General features: G+C 35.1%; 1 protein-coding gene and 1 pseudogene across 1 annotated transcript in view; one reads left to right on the top strand and one right to left on the bottom strand.

Moving 5' to 3' along the window:
• The first annotated feature begins 972 nt into the window (after positions 1–972).
• The window catches only part of RADX (RPA1 related single stranded DNA binding protein, X-linked), a 74,035-nt gene continuing 50,031 nt past the window's right edge, over positions 973–24,976 (top strand). The window contains 9 exon segments of the mRNA XM_047716415.1: positions 973–1,752; positions 9,775–9,917; positions 11,065–11,257; positions 19,841–19,949; positions 20,144–20,190; positions 20,193–20,234; positions 20,342–20,464; positions 23,390–23,494; positions 24,600–24,764. Of these exon segments, the coding sequence (XP_047572371.1) occupies positions 1,110–1,752; positions 9,775–9,917; positions 11,065–11,257; positions 19,841–19,949; positions 20,144–20,190; positions 20,193–20,234; positions 20,342–20,464; positions 23,390–23,494; positions 24,600–24,764 (1,570 nt within the window). The 5' untranslated portion in view covers positions 973–1,109.
• Positions 16,767–18,098, bottom strand: LOC125092170 (magnesium transporter NIPA2-like; annotated as a pseudogene).

Genomic DNA, 24,976 nt, shown 5'->3' with positions numbered 1-24,976 from the left:
CAATGTTCTTTTTAGCCATGATGCTTTTGCACACTTAATAGACTACAGTATAGTATAAATATAACTTTCTATGCATTGGAAAACCCAAAAATTCATTTGACTCACTTTATGGCCGTATTCACTTTATTGCAGTGGTCTGAAATGGAACCTGAAGTATCTCAGAAGTATGCCTGTATACTAGCACAACTCGGCACATATAACAAATGGCTTATTTTTAATTTGGACAATTCTTACCAGCTTTTCCACTTTATAGCCATACTGCATACATTTTTTGTAGTTTAGAAATGCAGTTTCTGACATTCTTTATCTTAGTTGTCTGTTAAGCCAGGTATTGTATAAAACATAAGTACATTTTAAAAATTCTAACCTAAAGGCAGCTCTTTACGAAGCCAGTTCTATAATTTTCTGTTTTCATTTGCACTTAATCACTAATTCACCAACCCTGCACTCAGGGAGTCACTACAGACAATTATGCTAATGCTCATAGCAATAGCAACTAACGTTTATGGAGGACTTTTTGTGCTGGGGACTTTCCTGAAGGCTGTGCATACATTATCTGGTTTCGTTCCTACTATAGGAGACCTGTGGTATGGAATTCATGTATATTAATGAACTCTAATTTACCTTTCTGTAGCAGGCCCAAGGCCCAAACCCCCAAACACCTGAGCTAGGACTACACATACCCCGCTTCCAGTCACTTTCTCTTTTCCCTTGCCTCTCAGCACTCTCCTTTCTAGAAGGACCACGAGTGCTCCTCCCCCTCCCTCATGCGACGTTTTGGGAACCATGGCGACCAACACTGTCCCTCCCCTCCTCCTCCCCTGGCAACCGGGCTGGCACCAGGTGGGAGGATCTGCTACGTAACCGCGCGTGTGACTGCCTAGTAACAGTGCCTGCGAGTTGGAAGCGCGCCGAGAGATGGGTGGGGCGAGAGAGCTGACGCCTGCACGCGGCACGTCTTTGCAGCCTCGCTTCGGGGGCGGAGCCTTGCCAGTCGGCGGGAGCAGAGTAGCTAGCGAACGTCGCCCAAGCGCGCGGTTTCTCAGTCCTCAGCTTTGGACGGGGCAGACTAGCTTTGGGGAGTGAAGAGAGTACGCAGTTACCCGACAATGTCTGGTGAGTCAGGTCAGCCTCAGGCCGGCCCCTCACATGCCGGGCTAGATTTTCCGAATCCTGAGAGAAATCGGGCTGGGGTCCCGGGAGGGGTGATCCGAAGGGCCGGTTCCCACGGGCGCAGGTCCTGGATCCAAAAGGTCCTCGAGCAGATAACGGATTCACCTCTGCAATGGGTCACCCCGTCGGAGGTGGTGCCTGTCGCTGTGCTGGCCGTCCAGAGGTACCTGTTAGAGGATGAGCCGCGCGACACGATACCCAAACCTCCCCTTTACTGCTATGATGTGACGATCTCGGACGGGGTGTATCAGGAGAAGTGCTACCTGGACCCCAGCCTGAACTTTCTCGTCTATAAAAATATACTTAAAGTTGGCATAGAAATGAAAATTTCCAGAGTCTCGTGTCTTTACAACGAAAAAAGGTTAGGCCAGGGGATCCTGTGCATAGATAACGTTCACTGTGGAGAGACCCTAGAGGCTATTTCTCTAGAAACTCCATTCAGAAATAGTGCGCACAAGGAGGTACCGGAGAGGCCTTTAAGAGGCGGGAAGAGTCATTACCTGGCCCTGTGGAATAACGAAGATCCGTATGGAGATATCTGGTTAACCAACAAGCAACCTGAGGAACACAATTTTAACAGTAAGTAATTGGGGGAACGACGGAGGGGTTAAAAAAAATAGTTTTCGGGAGCTTGCGTTAGTGGGAAAGGAAACGAGGGTGCTTTGGTATTGTTCATTTCAAGCCCCGAATGGGAATAAACAAATGCTCCTGGATGTCGGATTGGCGCTCCCTTAATGAAATTTGCACAGACCGTTCCTTGCTTTGATTATTCAAATGACCATTTAGGAAGTGTCTGAATACATCTCAGATTTAATCTGGCATGCATACTTGTGTGTGCGTTTGCCTACGGAGGAATTATCTTCGTTTCATTCCCATTCCACTTGTGGAACTAGTACTTTTCTGTGTTGGTTGGCGACTGTATAGATTTGAATTCGGCATAAAAGTCATAAATATTTGTGGTTTTGCGTGTTTTAACCTTCATTCAAAAAAGGATGTTCTGTGATTTATTCCGTAATAACTTGCATTAACGAAACGCCATTTTTATGGCTTAGAGTGTAGCAGTTATGTAAATACTGCTGCTTTGAATGTGTGATTTTTGTGGACAGGCTTGGAATTTTTCATTTTTATGTTTCTTATTGCGTATCACGGACAATACTGACCCGAGTTTAATTCTTCTGTACCAGAAGTAGGAAGTTAGCCTGAAAATGCCAGTTCGTCATCAGCAACTGCTGTAAAACATATTTTATCAGAGATGGAAGGGGAATGATAGTACTATAGGCATGTACGTGTATGGAATGGGGACCAAATTAAATGCAAAAAAAAAAATGAAATAAAACAAAGTACTTAAGGAAGGAAGATGTTATTTTATAACAGAAAAAAAAACCTGTTTTTCAGGTTTTTTTCTTTTTACATTGCAGTCATATTAGCTCATACGTAATCTTGCTATGACGTGTATCAGCAACAGGCTTGAAAGTGAAAAGACAACTGGATGAAAAATATGCAATTAAAGTAATATCCAGTTATAAGGAAAAAAGGATGTTATATAAATGTGTGGACAAGGATGATTTAAATAACTTAAGCTTTAAAAGCAAGATAGTCATTTCAGAGATGAAATAATGGAATGATTTTTATCTCAAGCATGGAATAAGGCAGCACTGCATTACTACTCTAAGTATTGACCATTTTTATTTTTAAGATTGAATACACAAATGAAAAATTTGGTGTCTAGAAGAATTAAGAGGGGAATAATATTTGTAAAAATATATTTCATTTTTCTGACAATGGAAGTGATATCCATTATTGAATACATATTTTTATTACAAAAGGCAATGTCTAGGTGCTAAAAAATCCAAACTATATTTAAAAGTGTATTGTTGGCTAGCAAGAAAAATAGCAATACAGACTGAAAAGCACTTATTGAACACCTATGGGCAAGATAATATTAAAAGCACTTTATTTGTGCAAACATAAAACGTATATTAAAAATATAAGACCCAGGTATAGTAAAATTTTGATGACAAAAATCTAGAAGTGGGCATATATTGGTGTTCTTTCAAGTTTGCCGTATGTTTAAAATTTTGAAAAATAAAATGTTGGGGTGGAATGAAAGACCCCTTTACCTCCTTTTCCTATGACTTCAACTTTGATCTCAAAACTCCAAAGGTTCAGCAGTTTGGTGCGTATCACTGGAAAAAAAAAAATTCTATGGCGTGGCATGATTTGCTATTTACACTTACTCAAGCATCTTTAATGTATATCTGCGCATACACACTTCCACACTATGGGTGTACCATAATTTATATAATCATGCCCATGCGAATGGATAATTATCAATTTTAGGCTGTTACTGGTTTTTTAGTTTTAGATCTGGCACAGAACATCATTAGGATATACACATACTGTTCACTATGTTCAAGTATTTCTGTGAGATGGATAGATTCCTAGAAGTGAAATTGTTGGGTTAAAGAGTATTTAGATTGTTTCATGTAATGGATATTGACAAATCATCTGAAAAGGTTTTACTGATTTATATTCCCACTAACATATATATGAATGCCCATTTCCCCATATTGTATTAATTTAAAATTATGTCTTGACTTTTCTGATTTCTTTGCTAATGGATAGTAAGTATTTGTTATATATTGCAGATTACATTCTCACACTCTCCCTTTTCTCTTTGTTTATGGTGCATTTTTGTGCTTTTAAAAACTTTTCTATTAAGGCATGATATGTACAATGTGTTAAAGTCTTAAAACTACAGCTTGAAATACAAAAAAAAAAAAAAAGCTTAAAGCTTGAAACCACCACCCCACCCCACCCCAAATCAAGACACAGAACATTGTAAGCATCTCAGAAGTCTCCCTAATGCCCTCTCCTGGCCAATATCCTACTCCAAAGGTAACCAATATTGTGATCTCAAAGACAGCTTTTCAAAATGGAAGTTAGATCATGCCCATCTCCTGTCTAAATCTCTGCAGTGGCTCCCCATTGCACTTAGACAACAATCCAGACCTCCTATCAGGGTGGGCAAGGCCCTGTGGTGTGGACGAACTTGCTTTAAATGGCCAGATAGTGAATCTTTTTGCCTTTTTCGGACACATAATCTCCAGTCACAGCTATTCAGCTTGGCCAGAGTATAGCAAAAGCAGCCATAGGCAATATGTAAATTAATAGGTTTGGCTGTTTTATAGTAGAATTTTATTTACAAAACCTGGCCGCAAGCCAGATTTAGCTCAGGGGCTATAGTTTATAGACCCCTGCCTTACTGAATCCCCTTGCTCACCTCTCTAACCCCTCACCTCCACCATTTTATTTCCAAAATATGAGCCTTGTTTTTTATCTCAAACCTCCTTGTTCAGTCCTGCCTCTAGTTAGTTGCTCCTGTTTTTTCCTCTTTCTGGAAAGTTCCTTCCCATCTTCAGTTTTCAACTCAAATATATAAAACACGTTAGAAAGGGTTGTTTAAATATGTGTTCCCTCCCCATTTATTATTATTGCATCACCATGGAAATGCCCTTCATAGAATTGATAACATTCTGAAATTATTATTTCTGTTTTCTTTTTCCTCCCACTTGTTTATAAGATTCATGAGGGCAAGGCTTCTGTTTTTTTCACTGCTGTGGCGCATTTCTCCTACACCCAGAACAGTGTCTGCTGAGTGCTTTCAATAAGTGTTTATTGAATAAAGGAACGCATTAAATAAATTACATTAATGGATTTTCTAATGTTGAACTACTTTTATATCTCTACTTGGGTCATGGTTGTTATATTTACATCTGTATATTTAAAGTGAATTTATTCCATAGATTTTATTTTTTAGGGATTTACTATTTTAGCCCCATATTGATATCAGTTCAATTAATATTAGCCTAGTAGAATGAGTTGGGAAACTTGTTTGTTTTTCTGTGCTTACAGAAAATATTTGTTCATTGAAGGTTTGGTAGAATTTATCCCTAAAACTATTAGAACCTGGGGCCTTGGGCCAGGATTGGGGGTTGAGAGAATAACTCCTTTTCAGTTTCTCAGAAAAGGTAATGAAATTAATAACTCTTCTTCTTGAGTCCATTTGTGAGAATTGATATTTTACTAGAAAATATCATTTCACCTAGATCTCCAAGTTGTATGCAGTAGTCTCTATTTTTAAATTTTAGTTTATATTTTTTAAATTTTTTAGTCTTGTTTCATTCCCTTTTACATTCTTAAATGTATTTACCCTTTGTTATGGTCAGCCTTGCCAGAGACTTGTCTGTTTTATTAGTATTTTATAAAAAGACTTTTAGCTTTGCTAATTAAGTCTATATTGGGGAGATGTTTTCTACTTAATTAACACTATCATCTTTAATTTCTTGTATTTCTTTTGTTCATACTTTTTGTACTACCTTCTTGAATTGAATGCTTGGTTCACTTATTTCTTTGTTTATTTCTTCCAAAAGCTTTTGAAATTCCGAAATTTCCCATGGAAATTGCTTTGGCTACGTACACTAGGTTTTGAAGTGTAGAGATTTTATTTTTACTCATTATTTATATTTTCTGATTTTAAAATTGAGTTCCTCTTTAACCCTCAAAATTTTAGAAAAAGCTTACTTATTAGATATGAAGTCTATTATAACAAGTCTTTAAATTTTTTAAAAGATTTTATTTATTTGAGAGGGAGAGCACAAGGAGGGGCGAGAAGGGACAGCGGGAGTGGGAGAAACAGACTCCCCACAGAGCAGGGAACCCAGATGTGAAGCTTGATCCCAGGACCCAGGATCATGACCTGAGCCAAAGGCAGACTCAACCGACAGAGCCACCCAGTCGCCCCTATAACAAGTTTTTAAATTTTAATTGAAGTATTCCATATTCTTATTTTAAAATCTATTTTATTTGCCCATTTCTCCAAGAGGAATATTGCCTTCTCTTTATGATGTGGTTTTGTTCATTTCTCTTTCTATTTCTAAAAGTTTTTGATTTAGATGTTACTATAATGTATAAAGTTTCATAACATAGTAATCTCGTTGGTGAATTTTTAACCTTTTATCAGTATGGAATTTTTTTGTTCTTTTGTGTCTGGAATTCTATTTTGTCTTGATAGTACTATTTACTACTGCTGCTGTCTTGTAGTTGGCATTTTGGGCAGTGGTTCTCACATATGAATGGGCATCCATATCACTTCAGGCGTTTTAAAATGCAGATTTCTGGGCCCCACCACCAGTTTCTGATTCAGTAGGTCTGTGGTAGTGCCCTAGAATTTGCATTTCTAGGAAGTTCACTGGTGGTTAATGATCCTGGTGGTGCAAATGCCACATTTTTGAGAACTGACCTAGTGTATGTATCTTTGTCCATTCCTTTTTCCTATTTTGTTTTATATTTGCCTTTTTAAAGAAATACATAGCTAAGATTTTGGGTTTTTGACCCAAACCAATTCTTTTTCTTTCAAGAGATGAATTTAATCCAATTAAATTTTAAGTCATTAATGATGTTTTTATACCTCTTCTTGCAGAACTACTTTATGTTTGCTATACGCCATGCTTTATTATTTTTTTTTGCTTTTGCAAGATTTAAACTCCTTTATCTTACAGTGTTTTAGAAGCTATACATTAATTTGTATTCTTCTAGAGGTTACCCTTAATGTTTTAACAAAGTTATTTAAACTTTGATTTTTGTGTCAATATCCAGAATTATTCACAATTTATTATATCTTCCTCTTGAACAATACAAGGTGTTTAGGACTCCACCTGGACATGATGCAATTTGGCATATTGCTGTATTTGGTTTGAAAGTATTTGCTCGAGGATACTTGCCATGATAAATGATTTAGATTTATGGACTTTTTCCTGTGTACTACATTTGTAATAATTTTTCAGGATTTATTTATGTTTGTAAAATGAGTAGTTAGAACATGGTGCCATTTTATTTCTATTCTTTTGCAGTGGTTTTTACCGTATGCTTCAAGGACCTCTAGAGATATCCCGAAGACCTTTTCAAAGGATTCACATCAGAACTATTTTCATAATAATAATAATACTAAGACTTCATTTACTTTTTAGCACTCTGATTCTCTGAAAGTATACAGTGGAGTCTTCCAGAGGCTACAAGATATGTGACATTTGAAACAAACTGAATGCCAAAGAAATGAGTATCCAGTGTCTTCTATTAAGCTAGACACTAAAAAGATTTACAAAAATGTAAATCAGTGCCACTCTTCTTACTAGATTCCTTGTTTAGAGAATACAGTCTCATATATATCTCATGTATGTTTTAGAGAATACAGTCTCATTATGTATTTTAATATATATATATATAAATGTATATGTATATATATGTATTTATATATATATAAATACATAATAGGTTTATTGTTTTTTAAGGGAGTTAATGAATAATATTTTATTTCTTAGTTTTACTTTATAATATTGCAAGTGTTATTACCCACATAAATAAAAACTTTTTGAGGTCTTCAGTAATTTTCAAGAATGTAAAAGTCTCCTGAGACCAGAAAGTTTTAGAATCACTGTTCCATCGTTTGCTATCTAACATTTAATATTGAATATCTAGCTTATTTATTTTCATTCTTACAAAAATGAACAAATTTCTATGAATTTATACAGATTCTTCATTGTCTGTGTATAGCCTGAAATTTCTTTTTTGGATTTGAGAGATATGTATATTCTATGAAGTTTGTGAGTTAAAAACCCAAACTGGGAAAACATTAACCAGGCAGTTGTCTGATCACAGCTGACTCTGTGGACCCAATTATAGTGAAAGCAGTGGCTCTTAGAACTCTGGTTTTACAGAAGGCATATAACTCTTGAATTTATTCTAGTTAGTGCAAGTAGACGTGCCTTCATTGACCAAGAGTGTTCCACATACATTTCAGGTAATTCAGAGTTGATCCATAATTTGACCTAATTAAAAAGCAAATATTAGGACCTATGACTGTGCTATTAATGTTTTGGAAGACTATAAAAGGAAAATTATACAAGATGTCTGAAGACTAAAAACAGTATTTTTTTTATGATACAGGTGTAACTACAACATTCCACTTAAATTCTTATTAAAAAGAAATTACAACTATGGTTTTCATGCCAAAATGTTGAGTAGATAATATGTTAGGTAATTAAAATGGAAGTGGGAGATACCTTGTGAAATAAAATATTGGAATAATACAAATTAAGGTTTTAACAGTTGAGACTGGACTATGAGAGAGCAAAATGTAGACAAAATTGCCAATCAAACCTCTCTTAAGCCAAGGAAGAGTAAAATAAAAACTACAAGTTAATATTTTAAAGATGGTGAATAGCTTTTAAGCAGTTTTTGTATTTGCCAACAGGCATGAAGATTAAAATTTCAAAGTAAATTATATGACATATGAGAAGTTAATGAGTACTATGTAGAAAAATAAGATGGGATGAGGCATAAGTAAAGGGATCAGTTTTCAATAGGGTAGTAAGGAATAACATCACTGAGAAAGTGACCTTTGAGCAAAACTTGAAAGAGAGGAGGAAGGAAGTCACTCTGGTATCTAGGAAGATATTCCAGACAGAGGGAAGAGCAAGTGCAAAAAGTCCTGGTCTGGCATGTTTGGGAAATACAGAACTTACACATATAAAACTACGGTGAGGGCAATACAGAAATATGTCATAAAACAATTCTATAAATTAAATATGTACATGCTTGGTAGTGGGAAAATATTCCATGGCATTGAGTTTTTCCCACAAAATTTCTTAAGGGAGATGAGTTTATTGAAGTGTAATTAGCATACAATGTTATATTGGTTTCAGGTGTACAATGTAATGATTTAACTATACTATACATTTCTCAGTGCTCATCAGAATATGTGTTCTTTTATTTTTATTTTTATTTTTTTTTATTTTTTTTTTTATTTGACAGAGAGATCACAAGCAGGCAGAGAGGCAGGCAGAGAGAGAGGAGGAAGCAGGCTCCCCGAGAGAGCAGAGAGCCCGATGCGGGGCTCGATCCCAGGACTCCGAGATCATGACCTGAGCCGAAGGCAGCGGCTTAACCCACTGAGCCACCCAGGCGCCCAGAATATGTGTTCTTTTAATACCCTTTATCTGTTTCACCCATTCCCCCACCCAGGGAGAGATGAGTTTAGATCCAAGTCTTTCAGGAAGTAATTACCCAGTTTGATAAGACAGAGGGCATTCGAGATGGAATAGTATATTAGTTAATATAGATATTTACCTTCGTGCTGGGCACATAGTATGACATATTTATATATTAGCTATTTTTTTAAGAGAGAAAGAGGGAAAATGCATGCGCGCAAGAGAGTTGGGAGGGGTGGTAGGTAGGAGAGAAAAAGTATTAAGCAGGTTAAGCAGGATCTCCACGCCCAGCGACTCTGAGATCATGACCTGAGCCAAGAGTTGGCTGCTTAACTGTCTGAGCTACCCAAGCACCCCTATATATTAGCTATTATTATTAAGGATAGCATGTATTATTAAGTTTTTTATGTAGAAAGTATATAGACTGGTTTAGCTGGTGAGAAGGAGTTGCTGTGGGGATGATCTGGCTACCATTTTTAACCATTAAAGCAATTTTTAAATAAACATGACATGTTAAGTAGGACTTTTTTCTATTCTATTTTTTTTATTCTAGATACCAAAATAATTTCCCTGTCTCACCTTGAAATGACCTGGGCTAACAGACGGAATTTTCCTGCATTGCTTGTGAGAATCTTGCATAAATCCAAACTGCGATACTATGGAAAACCTGATAAAAAGATGATTGAGCCATACCAGGTATAAGTAATGACAAGATATTACATGTTAATTTAATGGTTATAGATTATAGCTTACAGAACTGACTCCATATTAGGATAATTTATGTTCAAAAAATATTTTATAAGTTTAATAATGTTTAAAACATATATAAATGTATATTTCAAGGTATTTTTCTATGTAATTTCTTATGCAAAAAGAAATCTTTCTGTATTGGTACCTTGTAGTTCCCTAATTCAGTTGGTCTCCTTCACAGCTTTTTCTTTATCTTCAACCTTTTCTTCTCTACTGTGCTTTCTACACCAGCATAGAGACATACTCTAGTCTTTCATTAGGAAAAAATACAAAAATCTCCTTGGACCTCAGGATTCCTCTATTCCCTCTCTTCTTCTCTTCTGACAAACTCTTTAGAGAAGTAGTCTCTGTTAGATGTTTTTACTTTCTTTCCTCCCGTTTACTTTTCAACACAATTGGTCTGACTTTTTTCTTCAGCTGGTCACTCACTGGAGACCTTCTAATTGTGAAATCTAGCTGATACTTTTCTGTTACCTTGACTCTCTGTGCCATATAATGCCAGTGAGAACTACCTTCCTGATTTCTGTCCCATTTGTTTTTTTATTTAACATTTTACCATATTTTCACATGTTATCAAAAATTATTTTAGATATTTTATTAAGCTTTCATTAAAACAGTTATATATACTTTGAGGGAATTTGAGCAATGCAGAAAGCTCTATAAATAAAGCTGATAAGTAATATCACCCCAAATTCTAACAGAGCCAGTATTAATATTAAAGTGTTTTATTTCCTTTTTGTATGTATATATCATGTCTACATATCTACAGCATATATATGCACATATTTATATCATATGTATGTCATATGTATCACATATCTGTTATATGTATACATATCATATATTACATGACTGTCATATATTAAATTATCTTACAAAATGGAAATCATATTGTACATACAATTTTGTATCACTTAACATTTCCTTAAGTATTTTCTATCACTAGAAATCATTCATAGCTTTTCATGGTTACAGATTGTATCATAACTTACTCAGTCATCGCCCTATATTTTTGCTTTCTTGTTCTTAAAATTAGAATGCTCTGTAGATAAAAGTAACAGATATGCATGTGCTTTTTCACTCTTTTTTCTAGACCTTTCTGGAAGTTGCTGACAGTTCAGGCACTGTATCAGTGATTATGTGGAATGCCCTGTGTCCTGAATGGTATAAAAGTTTGCGGGTTGGTTTAGTTCTTCTGCTTCAGGATTATTCTGTCAAAAAGAGTTATCCATTCAGGATGCAGCCTCTGCCTGTGGATCCACAGATCAAACTAATTTCTACAATGGGTTAAGTATTCAATAAATTTATTGCTTTATGGCTATTTTGTTTGTATAAATTTCCAAAGTACCATATCAGTCAAAGGCTCTTAAAAATTGCTGAACCTGTTAGAACCTGGTAAACCTTTAAATTCCTTTATCTATAAAAAATTTAAACAATCACTTAATAAATTATTTATTTATTTATTTATTTATTTTTAATTTTTTTTTATTTTTTTTAAGATTTTTATTTATTTATTTGACAGAGAGAGATCACAAGTAGGCAGAGAGGCAGGCAGAGAGAGAAGGAAGCAGGCTCCCTGCTGAGCAGAAAGCCCGATGCGGGGCTCGAACCCAGGACCTGGGATCATGACCTGAGCCGAAGGCAGCGGCTTAACCCACTGAGCCACCCAGGCGCCCCTAATAAATTATTTATTATTGCATTTATTAAGAAAAAAATAATGTGAGATGTTTATTGTTGATTACTGAATGAACTCCACTTAGGATGTACTTACTTTTCATTTTTGTATTATAATACTAAATTGACTTAAATATGCTTTTCTGTTACTATAAGGTGCTATTCAAAAAGGCTTTGACAGCATTTTATTTTGGAATAATTTCAAACTTACGTAAAAGTTGAAAGAATAATACAAAGAACTCCATATACCCTTTACATGGATTCAACAATTGTTAACATTTACCTTTATCATTCCCCACCTCTCTGTATATATATTTGTCCTCTGAAACCTTTGAGAGTAAGTGGCAGCCATCACACAATCTCCTTTACCTCAGAACATTTCAGTAATATTTCAATGTGTATTTCCTAAGAACAAGAACATTCTATACTATAATCACAGTACAGTTATCAAAATCAGGAAATTTAAAAATGAAAAATTGCTGTTATCTAGCCCATAGTCAGTATTCAAATGCAATTGAATTGTTGCAATTTTGAAAAGGCTCTTCCTAATTAGTGTTGAAATCAAAGTTTGACATCTTGGCATCATCCTAAATATTTTGAAGCATTAAAATTAAGTGGTTGTTTTCAGATGTGGATATGGATTTTTTGCCTTTCTATTTGTCAAAATTGTAGATTATATCACTCAGCAAGTTTAAGTATTGTTTTTGGCTCACGATAGTTTTATACTGGACCTGTATTTCTATGTATTTCTAAATTCCCTACTAACACATTTAAGCTTAATTACTTGGGGAATGTACAGATAATATAGCCTTTTTTCACTGTTTCCTTAAATATATGTTTATTTAGGAAAATCTCATATGATTCTTTATTAAAATATTAAGGATTTGATAGACCTCAATCATGTCTTCCTGGATGAACAAGTCATTACCTAGTAGTTTGATACAATTAGTCCATTATCTCTTTGCTCTTTATTATAGAAAGGTAAGAAATTAAACTAATATTGACATTGGGACTTACTCGAGAATATATAGGAAAAAACTGGTGAGAAGAAGCTAATTCGCAACATGTATTATTATATCTATCAATTTGTAAATCCTTTCCGCAACCAAGCATATCTAGGTGAAAAAAGTGCTTTAGTAAAAATTGAGACGTTTGTCAGTAACAGATAAGGTAAGTACATTTGTTGATGTCATGTAATAAATCACTGGCATAGTGAAAAATGAAACCTAGTTTTTCTGCCCCCTAACCTAGTGTTCTTTTTATGAGATACACTGTTTTCCTGGTGTAACGAGAATTAATATAAATCACAATTTTTACATGGCTGTGGAGAAATCTAGAAATGTGTCTGGTACTAATGGCTGTTTCTAAACCTTAAAAACATATGGGAAGTAGAACAATAGGCAACATGTGGTCAATAGATAAACAGCTACTAAAACTGAACACTGAAATTGAATCAAGCAGTATGCTACCTCTGCTGTAAAGAACTACAGGGCCAGATTTTCATAGTGGAAACTCTCTTTAAGATATGAGAGGCTATTTATACTTTTAGATAAATAATTGCAAATACATAAATTATTTTTTAAAATGAGGGGCTTGGATGAGAGTATATAAAAAAATGTTTCTTTTAGTCTTTAAAACAGTTTTACTTTTTATCAGTGTCAGCATCAGTCTACTTTATCCCATACCTTTTTAATAAGGAATAGGATTTTTTTCCCTCTTTATCAGGGTCAGCAAGCTATTTCTATAAAGGCAATAAATATAGTTTCTGTCATAAGTACACAGTTCTGCCTTTATAGAGTGAAAGCAAACAGAGATAGTATGTAAGGAATGAGCATGGCTGTGTTACAGTGAAACATTATTTGCAAAATCAAGCAAGCATCTGCAGACTATCGTTTGCTAAGCCTACACATATATGCAGATCTCAACCCTGGCTGGACATTAGTATCGCTTGGGAAGCCTGAAAGAACGGTAAGCATGCCAGGTTCAGAGATTTTTATTTAATCGCTCTGAGGAGGGAACCAAGATGTTGGTGTGCTTTTAAAAATCGTCAGGTGATTCTAATGCACAGCTAGAGTTGAGAACTACTGATTTGTGATCTTTAAAAAGCTCAAATGGGTTAATGATCTGTTGAGGAGAAATGAAGACAGTTTTGTAAACCATGCTAGACACAGAAGATACAAAGATAAGTAATACTGCGTACTATCCTTAAAAAATTAGTCTATCAGGGTAATATATTACACTGTATGACAACTAACCAAAATTTAAATAAAAACATGGAAAATGTAGTCTAATGGTACACATAAGTAAGATGAACAGATTACAATAAAATCAAGGTTTAATGACAATAAACAGTAAGAAGATGTGATGAACAAAAAGGGAGCAGAAATGAACAGAAATGTAGTTGAGAAAAGAATGAATGGTCAGGAGAGTGGGAGAATGGATAGAAAAAAGTGTGAGTGGGGATTACAAATAATAAGAGAGTATGTTATGAATAGGATAAATGAGAAAGTATATATTGGGGGCTAGGGTTGGTCAGTAAGGGAATAAGGGTTTGTGGTACTATCACTGCCTTCCAGGTATTGATGTTGAAAGACAAACTTTTGGGGTAATTTATCTTGATTTATTTTTTCACATTCACATATGTAGTTCCAAGTTATAGACACTAAGATGTAATTTTTTAAAAGACCAAATAAATGGAACCCTATATAGGTAAAAATTCTCTTGTAAAACATAAGACATATTTGCTAGTAATACATGGTTTTGTTATTGCCATTTTGCTTATCATTCTATCCTACCTTTTATCCAATAGTATTCAGCTAGCATCCCAAATAAACATTTTAAAATCTTGAAATTTTTTTGGACTGTATTATATAATACCTATTGAGATAATAGAATCAAGTGTTTGGGGTTTTGGTAGGAAAGGACTATTTATTTCATTCAAAATCCTAGCATTTTAGAGCTGGAAGGGAACTTAAATATAATCAGGTAACTGTGACTGTGAAAGTGCTTTGTAAAATGCACACTATTTTGTAGGTACAACGTAATATGTAACACAAAACTTCTTCACTTGTATGTGAAAAGACTGAAACACTTAAAGTGAATTTTCGAGTCATGTGATTGCTAATAGACAAGATGAGAAATCAAGTATCTTCATCCTGGTTTTTGGTTTTTCTCTCTTTTTTTTTTTTTTTGAGACAGAGAGAGAGCATGCTCGCATGTGGTGGGGGGGGGGGGGGTGTAGAGGGAGAGGAAGAGAAAGAATTCTTCCAAGCAGGCTCCACCTCCAGCACAGAGCCTGATGCATGGCTTGATCCCAGGACTCTGAGTTTATGACCCAAGCCATAATCAAGAGCTAGATGCCCAACTGACTGAACCACCCAGGCGCCCCCTCTTTATCCTGTTTTAATCTTTGTTTGCTAAACAGCAAATTCCTAGGAAATACTACCTACTGCATAAAAGGGGATAGAAAGCCCTCTAAATAAATGAAGAAATAACCCCTGTTCCCAGGTAGGAAGTCAGTCTCAGTTTCATAAGTTTATCAAGTACCCCAAAATTGATCTGCAAATTCAGTGTTATTCTGTAAGTTTTTTTTCTGGAACTGACAAATTGATTCTAAAATTTATATGGAGGCACATAATTATTGAGAATAGTCAAGATAGTTCTGAAGAAAATAAGGGGCTGCAGAGGGAGTGAAGACTTCTCTCATAAATGTTATGAGTTATTATAAAAAATTTATGACCATGTAATATAGATATAGGTATAGACAGACTGACCAGCAAATCAAAGTAAGATCGAGAAATAGCCTTAAACGCACAAAAATTTGATATGATAGATGTGCTATGCAGATCATCAAGGAAGGAAGAACTATTCAGTAAATAGTATTGGAAAAAATAATTACATACTTGAGAAAAAAATGACATATATCCCTATCTTACACCATATAAAATGTCAATTCCAGATACAGCAAATGGAAAAGACAAAACTTTTAGAAGTACTTATAAAGAAGTATGCATTTGGCCTTGGAATAAGGAAGGATTTTCTTGGATAAGACACAGGAAATATCATTTGTAAATGAATGATTAATAAGCCCAACTACATTGAAATATTTTTTGGTTTCAATTTGTCTTTTTATTATAACATGAGCTAAATTTAAGAAATTAGTCTTTTGACTTTATTTCCCCGAGTTGTTAACTCATGAAAATATACTGAAAAATACAAGAGCTGATATAAGATGGTAATCAAAGTTCCAGATATCAAAGGATTAGAGAAAGTGAAGAATTAAACAAGTCAGGCGCCTGAAAGACACAGGTTGCACTGGTTTAGCAAGGTGCCATCAAGGAATAGAAAGACCATCAAATGTGTGGTGATAAGTCACAGCATTAGAAACATCTCCATCAGGCAACTTCCTACCCTTTTTTGTTTGGTAAATTGACTTTTTCTTCTAACTTAGAATTCTCTTAAACTAACATTTCAAAATTAAAATAATTCCATCAAACAGGAGTCATTTTTATAGGTAAGGTAAATCACAGGATAATGTATTAGGAAAATTTTGTTCCTTTTTAAATCAGGAAACCTTCAAGTGATCAGAGATTGATGGAGTGGGGATGACAAATGTACATTTCAGGTTTTCATCACCAATGAAAAAGTAAAGCATTTTTATAGACTTAGAACTCAGTGCATTTAGATTTTGGTGAAGGAAAACTTAAAATACATTTATAATAATACAGTGTTACTAGCAATGGACCATATACTGAGGTCATTTTAGTGAGCTACCATCATGTAAATATAAGAAAAGTAATTTCTTGGTCCAAATCAGCGAAACTTTAAAAAACATTGTCTCTAGAGAACATTTTTTTGAGAACAGTGCTTTTTCAGACACATTCTGATACTCAAATTCACTTTATAACACAATTATAGATTAACCTTTTAATTACATTTTTCTTTTTTTAAGATTTTATTTATTTGTCAGAAAGAGAGAGAACACAAGTAGGGGGATCAGCAGGCAGAGAGAGAAGCTGGCTTCCCTGCTAGGCAACGAGCCTGACTCAGGACTCCATCCCAGGACCCTGGGATCATGACCTGAACCAAAGGCGGATGCTTAACTGAGCTACCCAGGAGTCCCTAATTACATTTTTCTTTAAAAGCTGTGAGATTTCTATTTCCTCGGGAGATATTTTCACCACTGTATTGTTAAGTTCCACAGGTTAGGCTTTCTTCATTATTATTAAGAACATCATACATTTTAGAGAGATTTGCTTTCATTGCTTTCTCATCTTTTTGAAAAGACACAGGGAGACTTTCTAGACTAAAACTGACTTGAAAGGATTGCAACAAGAATATTCCCACAATGATTGTAAAGAAACTACTCAAAGTAACAACAACATCATAAACAGGCTTGTCTTGCCACTCCATAAAATGAATAGCTGAACAAGTTAAAACTGATGTTATAAAGAATAGGTAATATATTGGAGTCACAATGTTAGTGTTGAATATATCCAGGGCCCTGCTCAGGCAGTTAATCTGTGTGCTCACACAGACTATAAGGCTCAGTGGTAGAATTCAGGCCAGGGGATGTCACAGCACAGACTTGCTAGCATACAGCTCTTTGATAGCAATGCCCAGGCCCTTAACTAAAAATGCTCCAGTTACAGAGCAGATTGTTATGTACACGAGAATGTTTGTCCATGGCGAGGTCCCACCACGAAGATTAATATCAATGACACAATGATCACAAGTGTTGCAAACACCATAAAACCTGGATCTCCCAGCTTGTGAGACATTTTGTTTAAAGTCTCAATCTCCCCTTCTTTTGGAGCATGAATGACCATAACTGTAGATCCTAGAATACTTAGCAAACATTCAATTTTCCCATGAGATTAAGTCTTTCATTTACAAAGTATGAAGAAGGAATAGTATGCACTAAGATGCTGAGAGCCCCCGAGTCCCTAAGGTGGCTGGTGCGAGGGCTTATGCAGCAAGGTTGGCCACCTCACCTGCTCCCATTGATAACAATCCAGCCCACCACAACCATTCTTTAAGATATGCATGGCCACCTTGACCTGCTCTCATGGAGCCCTTCCAGGCAAGTGGCAGAAGACTTTGTTTTTCCCCCAAAGTGAAGCTCCTGCCAGTGAAAATGCTGGAACTCATAGCCAATCCCAAACCAATGTAAAAGTCATATTTTCCATGCCCCTGGATCATTTCGTTTGTTACTAAAGAAGTTCTTGTGAGTCACATTGATCACAAAACAGAGAAACCACTGGTGCTGGAGGCAGGATTATGCAATCTTTAAATACATAAATTTAATATGGTCTCTCTTATGAAAAAAAGCCTGGAAGCCCTTAGAGATGACTTATTCATTCTCAGTTCCTTGTAAATAATACTCTTTATTCTCATTTAAAGTTTTTAAACCCTGGCAGAGTAGCTCCAGTTCCAATTGGAGGCCGGCCATGCGGCTTCGCCATGAGGCTTTCCCTCCACTATCTGGCCCTAGTCCTGACTGCCTCTGCTTACTCGCCCACACAGGCCTCAGGGGCCATGCCTCTTGAGGAGCTGGAAGTGGGGAGAAGGACAGTGCCTTCCTCTCAGTACAGGAGGAGATGAGAGCATCCGGGCCTGCTGAGGGTGCCTCTTCCTCCGTAGGGGAGCGGCAAGGGGAAACTGCCCCTCCCCATCACCTGCCACCCCCACCACACCTACCTTGAAATTAACTATTTTCATCAAAAGACACCATGAAAAGAATAAAAAGCAATACACACATAGGTGAATATATTTGCAATAATATAATGAACAAAGTATTAGTATCCAATATATAAAAAGAAGTCCTTCAACTAAAGAAAAAAATCAGGGGCGCCTGGATGGCTCAGTGGTTAACCTGGTAAGGAGTTAAGCGTCTGCCTGAGCCTAGGGTTGGAGTCCAGTGGCTATCTCCCTGCTCAGCAGGGAGTCTGGTTTTCCCCCTGCCCCTCCTCCTGTTTATGTTCTCCCTCTCTCAAATAAACAAATAAATACAATCTTTTTAAAAATTAAATTAAAAAAATTCAATAGAAAAGTGGGCAAAAGACACAGGAGGTATTTCACAAAAGTGGGTGCATGAAGGACTTGTAGGTGGTGCAGTTGGTTAAGTGTCCAGCTCTTGATTTTGGCTCAGGTCCTGATCTCAGGGTCATGAGATCAAGTCCTGCTTCCAGCTCCATGCTCAGTGCAGAGTAAACTTACTCTCTCTCCTTCTCTCTTCACCCCCTTCCCCACTGTCTGTCTGTCTGTCTCTCTCTCTCTCTCAAATAAATAAAAATAAACCTTTAAAAATAAAAAATATTAAAGAGGATGCATGGATGAATCATAAATAGACGAAATGTCATTCAACATAATTAGTGATAAAGGAAGTGCAAATGAAAACCACAACAAACTGTCATTTTGTGTCACTAAATTGACAAAAAATAAATTTGATAGTAGCAAAATTTGGAGAAGATGCTGATCAATGGGAATTCCTACACATTGCTGGTAAAACTCTAAATAGGTTAATTACTTGAAAATAGTTTGGAATTAGCCTGTAGAGTGGAACTTTTGCACATGGTACAATCCAGGGTTTCCCTCCTGGGTATAATACCCTAGAAAAGTTTTGCCTGGGTACACAGGGAGACATGTACTAAAAATTGATAGTGACCCTGTTTGTAATAGCAAAAGCAGGAAATAATCCAGATGTCCATCAACACAATAATGGGTAAAAAAAAAATGTAATATATCAACACCCTGGAACATTATTCAGCAGTGGGAGTAAGAAAAAAAAAAACACTACATGCGGCTACATGGGTGAATTTTAAGACTGTAATGTTGAGTGAAGAGGGTAGCCCTAGAACACTGAATATGCTGTGAGTTCATTCATATAAAATTTAAAAACTAAACCAAACAGTATTTTGTTTGGACAAAAAATATAAATGATTTTTAAAACCTTTTTGTAATTAAGAAAAATGATAAAACACAAAATCTAAGAAATCGCTAACCTTTGGTTGAGAGATAAGTAGATATGATAATATAGGAACAAGTAGAAGGAAACTATTGATAATGGTCTAGTTCTTAAAGTTAGTGGTGGGCCCAAAAGAGTCCAGGGTAATATTTTGCTGTGTAATTTATACACATGTATATTCTTTTATCTATATTAAATGTCATATTAAAGTAACATATTTGTTTTTCAGAAATCTGCCTGAACCTTCGAGATCCTCCAACTAACATAATTATCATTCCTGAAAAGCAGGTGAAACCTGAATGGAGATTGCCAAAATTAAATCACCGGTTTATCACAAGGTAGAATATTCATGTAAAATACCTTAAATATTAATTTTTAACATTAGCCACTGAAACAGTATATAATTACTGCTCAAAAATCTACCCCAAATTATGCTGTAGCAATTATATAGATCTATATTTTCACAATCATAATTTCAGAATGCTTTTTCACTGTTTAAAGATACAGTATTTAACCATTTTGCTTTTTTTAGGTCAGAACTGGATGATATGCCAAAAAATCATATCTGTGATGTTATTGGCATTTAGTTTTTGTAGGAAGGGTCCAGCGGTCAAAAAAGAAAGGTAAGCTTTTAAAATTGAAAGTCGTAAAAAGTATTTCAGTGAATAGTTCTGTGCTTATACATGAATAATTGTTTACCTCTATTTATTCTAATATCCTATCCATATAGAAAACCGTGAAGATTTTTGGTCATATCGCTGGATTCACATCGCTGACGGGACTTCAGAACAGCCGTTTATAGTGGAGCTGTTTTCTACATCTCAGCCAGAAATCTTTGAAAATATTTACCCAAGTAGTCAATCCAGTATTTGCATCTTTTTTATATTTTTGGAAGTGGGGGCATGAACTTAAAGTGTTAGAGTGTATATTGGCTTATGGAGTGGCGTGATAATGAGTTAGCAAATTCAAGCAATGTGATAGCATGTTTAAATTTTTTTTGTATTGATATTATATTTGGTATTACTGATATTAACCACCTTCTGGTTTTCTATTCAGAATTAATTTGGTATTGAAGCAATTTTTCAGAAAATAGATGCTCTTATCAATTCTTGTCATTAGCATTTCAGGTGTAAAAGCTTAACATTCTGTGAAGCTAAAACATAGGCATTCATTTCCCTTTGTATCCATTTCGAAATTGACTAAGTAGACCACAAAAAAGACAATGAAGACTACACTAATATAGAATTAATTGGTAGGGGATTGACAGACTATGTAATTAAATGATGACAGTGGTAAGTATGATTTCATTTGAGTATTAAATTAATAGTATATTGGAAATGTTATACCAGCTGGTCAATATTTTAGTTACTTTGGTGTTGACCTTTCTCCCTTGCATTTATTTAGATACAGAGGTATTTTTCCCACTAATTTTATTCATTTGAAAACATTTTAGGTAAGCTTCAGATCCCTTATAAGAAAAAAAGTATATTTAATACTTTTTAACAACTTCAGTGGGTTTTTTTAAAGATTTTATTTATTTATTTGACAGAGAGAGAGATCACAAGCAGGCAGAGAGCCGGGGCGGGGGGTAGGGGAGCAGGCTTCCCGCTGAGCAGAGAGCCTGATGACCCTGAGACCATGACCTGAGCCAAAGGCAGAGGCTTAACCCACTGAGCCACCCAGGCACCCCTCAGTGGGTTTTTTTTTCTTGTATCAACTTGTAGCATAAAGCTATTATATCTACAGTGTGTTATTTTACTATTTTTCAAATGATCACCTTGATAAAATACTGATTGTTTAATTTTTGCCAACATTAGGAAAACTCCCAATCTTGACCGTATGTAATTTTTAAAATCAACAACAAGGTAAAAATTGTAGAGCATCAGGATACCTAGAGACCATATCGAGAGCTGTTCTGCTACCCCTTTATTGGTTATTGCAAAACAGCATTCCACACCATTCAGATATTACCTTATTAGATTCTACCATCTGCTTGTGAGATTAAAATTTTAAAATATATCTGGATGGAACTAAACCTCACCTCAACTATTGAAGGAGAGGGCAGAAAGAGTCTTAGCCAAAACCGAGGCATGGGATTCCAAGCTGAGGGGGCTATGATTTCTCATGTAACTTCTCTCAGGGCATAAATGATTGATAGTAATGACTTCTGGTGACAATTCCATTAGCTCATGTTAGGTGGGTTTTATGGCCAGGACCCTCTCTTTGTAATCACTTGAAACAACAGGCTGACACAAGTTTTAGATAATGATTTCTTCACAGTAATGTTACCAAGTATACAAGTTCTATTTTTTCGGATAACGTGAAATACATCTTACTAAGAAAGCCTTATACAGACCTTGGTGAGATATACTCTAGTACAGTAGTTGACAACAGTCACGAGTTATGTTCGTTATTTTGATCAAGGTGGAAAAAAATTATCAAATGAATGATGAGTATTAAGGGGGCTTCAGGCCCATGAAGGGGAACATGACCAAGTGTCTTCTAGAATAATACCAGAATCCCTTGGTAGTAGAGAATCTTTTTTACTTTTGATTAAGGAGAGTGAAAAACTAAGGAGAATGAACATTGAGTGTTTGCTATGTACCAGATGCTCATACGTGTTATCTCATTTTGTCCTCCCAGTTAATCTTCTTAAAAGTTGATGTTTTTATAGATTTACAGGTGAGGAAACTAAAGTCCGGAGGAGTTAAGTAATTTCTTGGATGTCAAACAGCTAGAAGGTGTCAGGTCGGAATGTCTGATTTTTAACAGTCATGAAATGAGAGTTATAAGTTTCTTTAATATTCCTATATCAACATCGTTAACCATGAACAGTGACATACTTGTACCATTTTTACATAAAGGAAGAGTGTTGTAAATTGAGAATTATTCTTAGTCATTTCAACAGATTTCCTTTATTTTTGTTGCTATAAGATAAAGAATTAGGAAAATTTAGATATAGTAAATGAAGTTATTGTTATTGTCATACTCTCAGGAAGAATTTATCTCAAATGAGAACTTACCATTATTGTGAGATTACAAGAATTTACATTTCTTCATTTCCTAGTTTATAAGACCATAACCGTTTTGGCATGTGATGAATTAAAATCTAAAAAAAATGTTGGCTTAATGAAACTTTACCTAACTAATTAATTGATAGACAGTTGAAAACAGTTCAGCAAGGTGACTAGAAAAGAATGGGTTGTATAAGCCCTGTCATGGAGACTTAAAGTCTAATTAAGATAAACACCTATAAAACAGTGGCATAAGCAAATTCAGGTTAATAGTGTATACCCCTATCTGGTGGAAGGAGTCAGAGTAATTCAGGGATCAGTTTTAGATCAGGTTAATGAGTAAAAGCATCCTGGAGAAACTAAGAGTTTTTTTCTCTGTAGGAAATAACTGTTCACACTCAGTTGTATGCCTGATTAGAGAGACTTGCAGTCTTCAACTGTGCAGCAAGGAATAACTTCATTTAGGTGCAGCCATTGTACTTTCTAAAGGAAAAGTAAGTGTTAGATCCTTTATCTGAAGAAAAAGGTAAGTGTTAGATCCTTGTTGCTCTGAGTGTTGTCAAAGGACTGGCTACACTAATATCACATAGAGCTTATAAGAAGTGGAGAATCTCAGGTTACTGCATTTGAATTTGAATTTTAACAATTGTCCCAAGTGATTCCTATGTTCATTAAAGTTCAAGAAGGACTGTGTTAGATACTGATCTTGGTAAGTCCTCTTTGAAAGGCAGAAATTTCTTCATAACTGTTTTCATTTTCTACAGTGACCTATTTCGTGTGTACACAGTTGAAAGTTGTCAGGAATGACACTCAGGTACCTAAACTGCTTTACCTAACCACTACAAATGAGAGTCGAGTGTTTATTACTGGTGAGCAATTTCTTGGTTTATACTTTATTGGAGATGTAATATATTTTCCATTCATTAAATTAACTTTTCCATTGCAACATTCAACCACAAGATAGCTTTGTTTTAACCTCCTTTATTGCTGAAAGAATATTTAGCAAAGAATATTTAGCCTATGAAATGTATTGCTTCTATATTATTTATGACTGAAGCAATGATTTTGTGAGTCATTGGAGAATTGCATTTATGTCCTTTGGTTAACTTTAATTCCTGCTTGATATAAAGTAGAAAATCATAAATTGCTTTGATAGATTGAAGACTTAGGCCCTATATCACAATATGGATACCATAAAAAATATTTTTAAATACTAACTAAAAATGTTCATCATATTTTGGTCCCTGATCTCAGATTTTACTTATATAGCAAGAAGAGTCTTATTAGTTGTCTACAAGCGCATTATTTTTCTATATTCTTTCTGAGAACGGGATCAAAGCAATAAAGAGGAAAGTTTCCAGATGAATATATAGTGTGGAGTGATGTGTTTACTTAAATATTACCATGTTGATAATTAAGAAATTTGTCAATAGAAGAGTCCTAAGAAGGATCTAATACACATCTTTGTCAATACCTCATTTTATAAACACTAACAATATCAGATATAAATGGCACTGTTAATTATGTTTTAAGAATGTGAATTTAAATGCTGAGCTGTATTATAGGCAATTCGGTTCAAACATGATGCCATACCTTTAGATTAATACATGATTTAAAAATCCATTTTTAAGAAGATGCCAGGCATTTTGATAGTTAGAAAAATCCAGATGATTAGTTTTTTTTTTCATTATAACTTTACAGTATCCTGTAGGCAGCTACGGTTTTGTCCTCTTAAATTGTAATATGTCTGATTTCCTTCTCAACATAGGATTGCTTTACTGACTTTGATCATTTTCGTATGCATATTGTGATCTGCTACACATTGCATAAATGAACTTCTTTTCTTGGTGACATAGAGAATATTTTGATATTAAACTGTTTTTATTTAAAAAAAGTACATACAGTTTATTACGGTGAGGTTTTTTTCCTCTCTCTCTTTTTTTTTTTTTTTGGTTTTACCCCTCTTGCAAAAAGGTCATAGAAGCCAGCCATATATCAACGACACCAAGGTAAAAAACTTTATTCATTGGATTAAAACAAGGACCGATACTGAGGAAGTGAAGAATACTGTTATTGGTGGCTATTATCCCTATCCACCAGTGCCAGAGACCTTTTCGAAGTACAGTAGTTCTGTCAAAGGTACTAATGTAATTACTAGTCATATAGGATATGTTTATGTGCCATATGTGTGATATATATCATGAGCTAATATAGATAACAATACTCATAAAAATTTTATCTTTTTCATGATCTAAAAATGTATGTCATACCTCCTAAAGGTTAATATTTGGATTTTATTAGACTAGAAAAAGGGAGAACATAGATGATGACTAACTGGACATCATATCTTG

The sequence above is a fragment of the Lutra lutra genome, chromosome X (genome assembly GCF_902655055.1).
Source record: "Lutra lutra chromosome X, mLutLut1.2, whole genome shotgun sequence".
NCBI lineage: Eukaryota > Metazoa > Chordata > Mammalia > Carnivora > Mustelidae > Lutra > Lutra lutra.
Note: the sequence above shows the minus strand (reverse complement) of the source record. Positions and strands in the feature narration are given on the sequence as shown.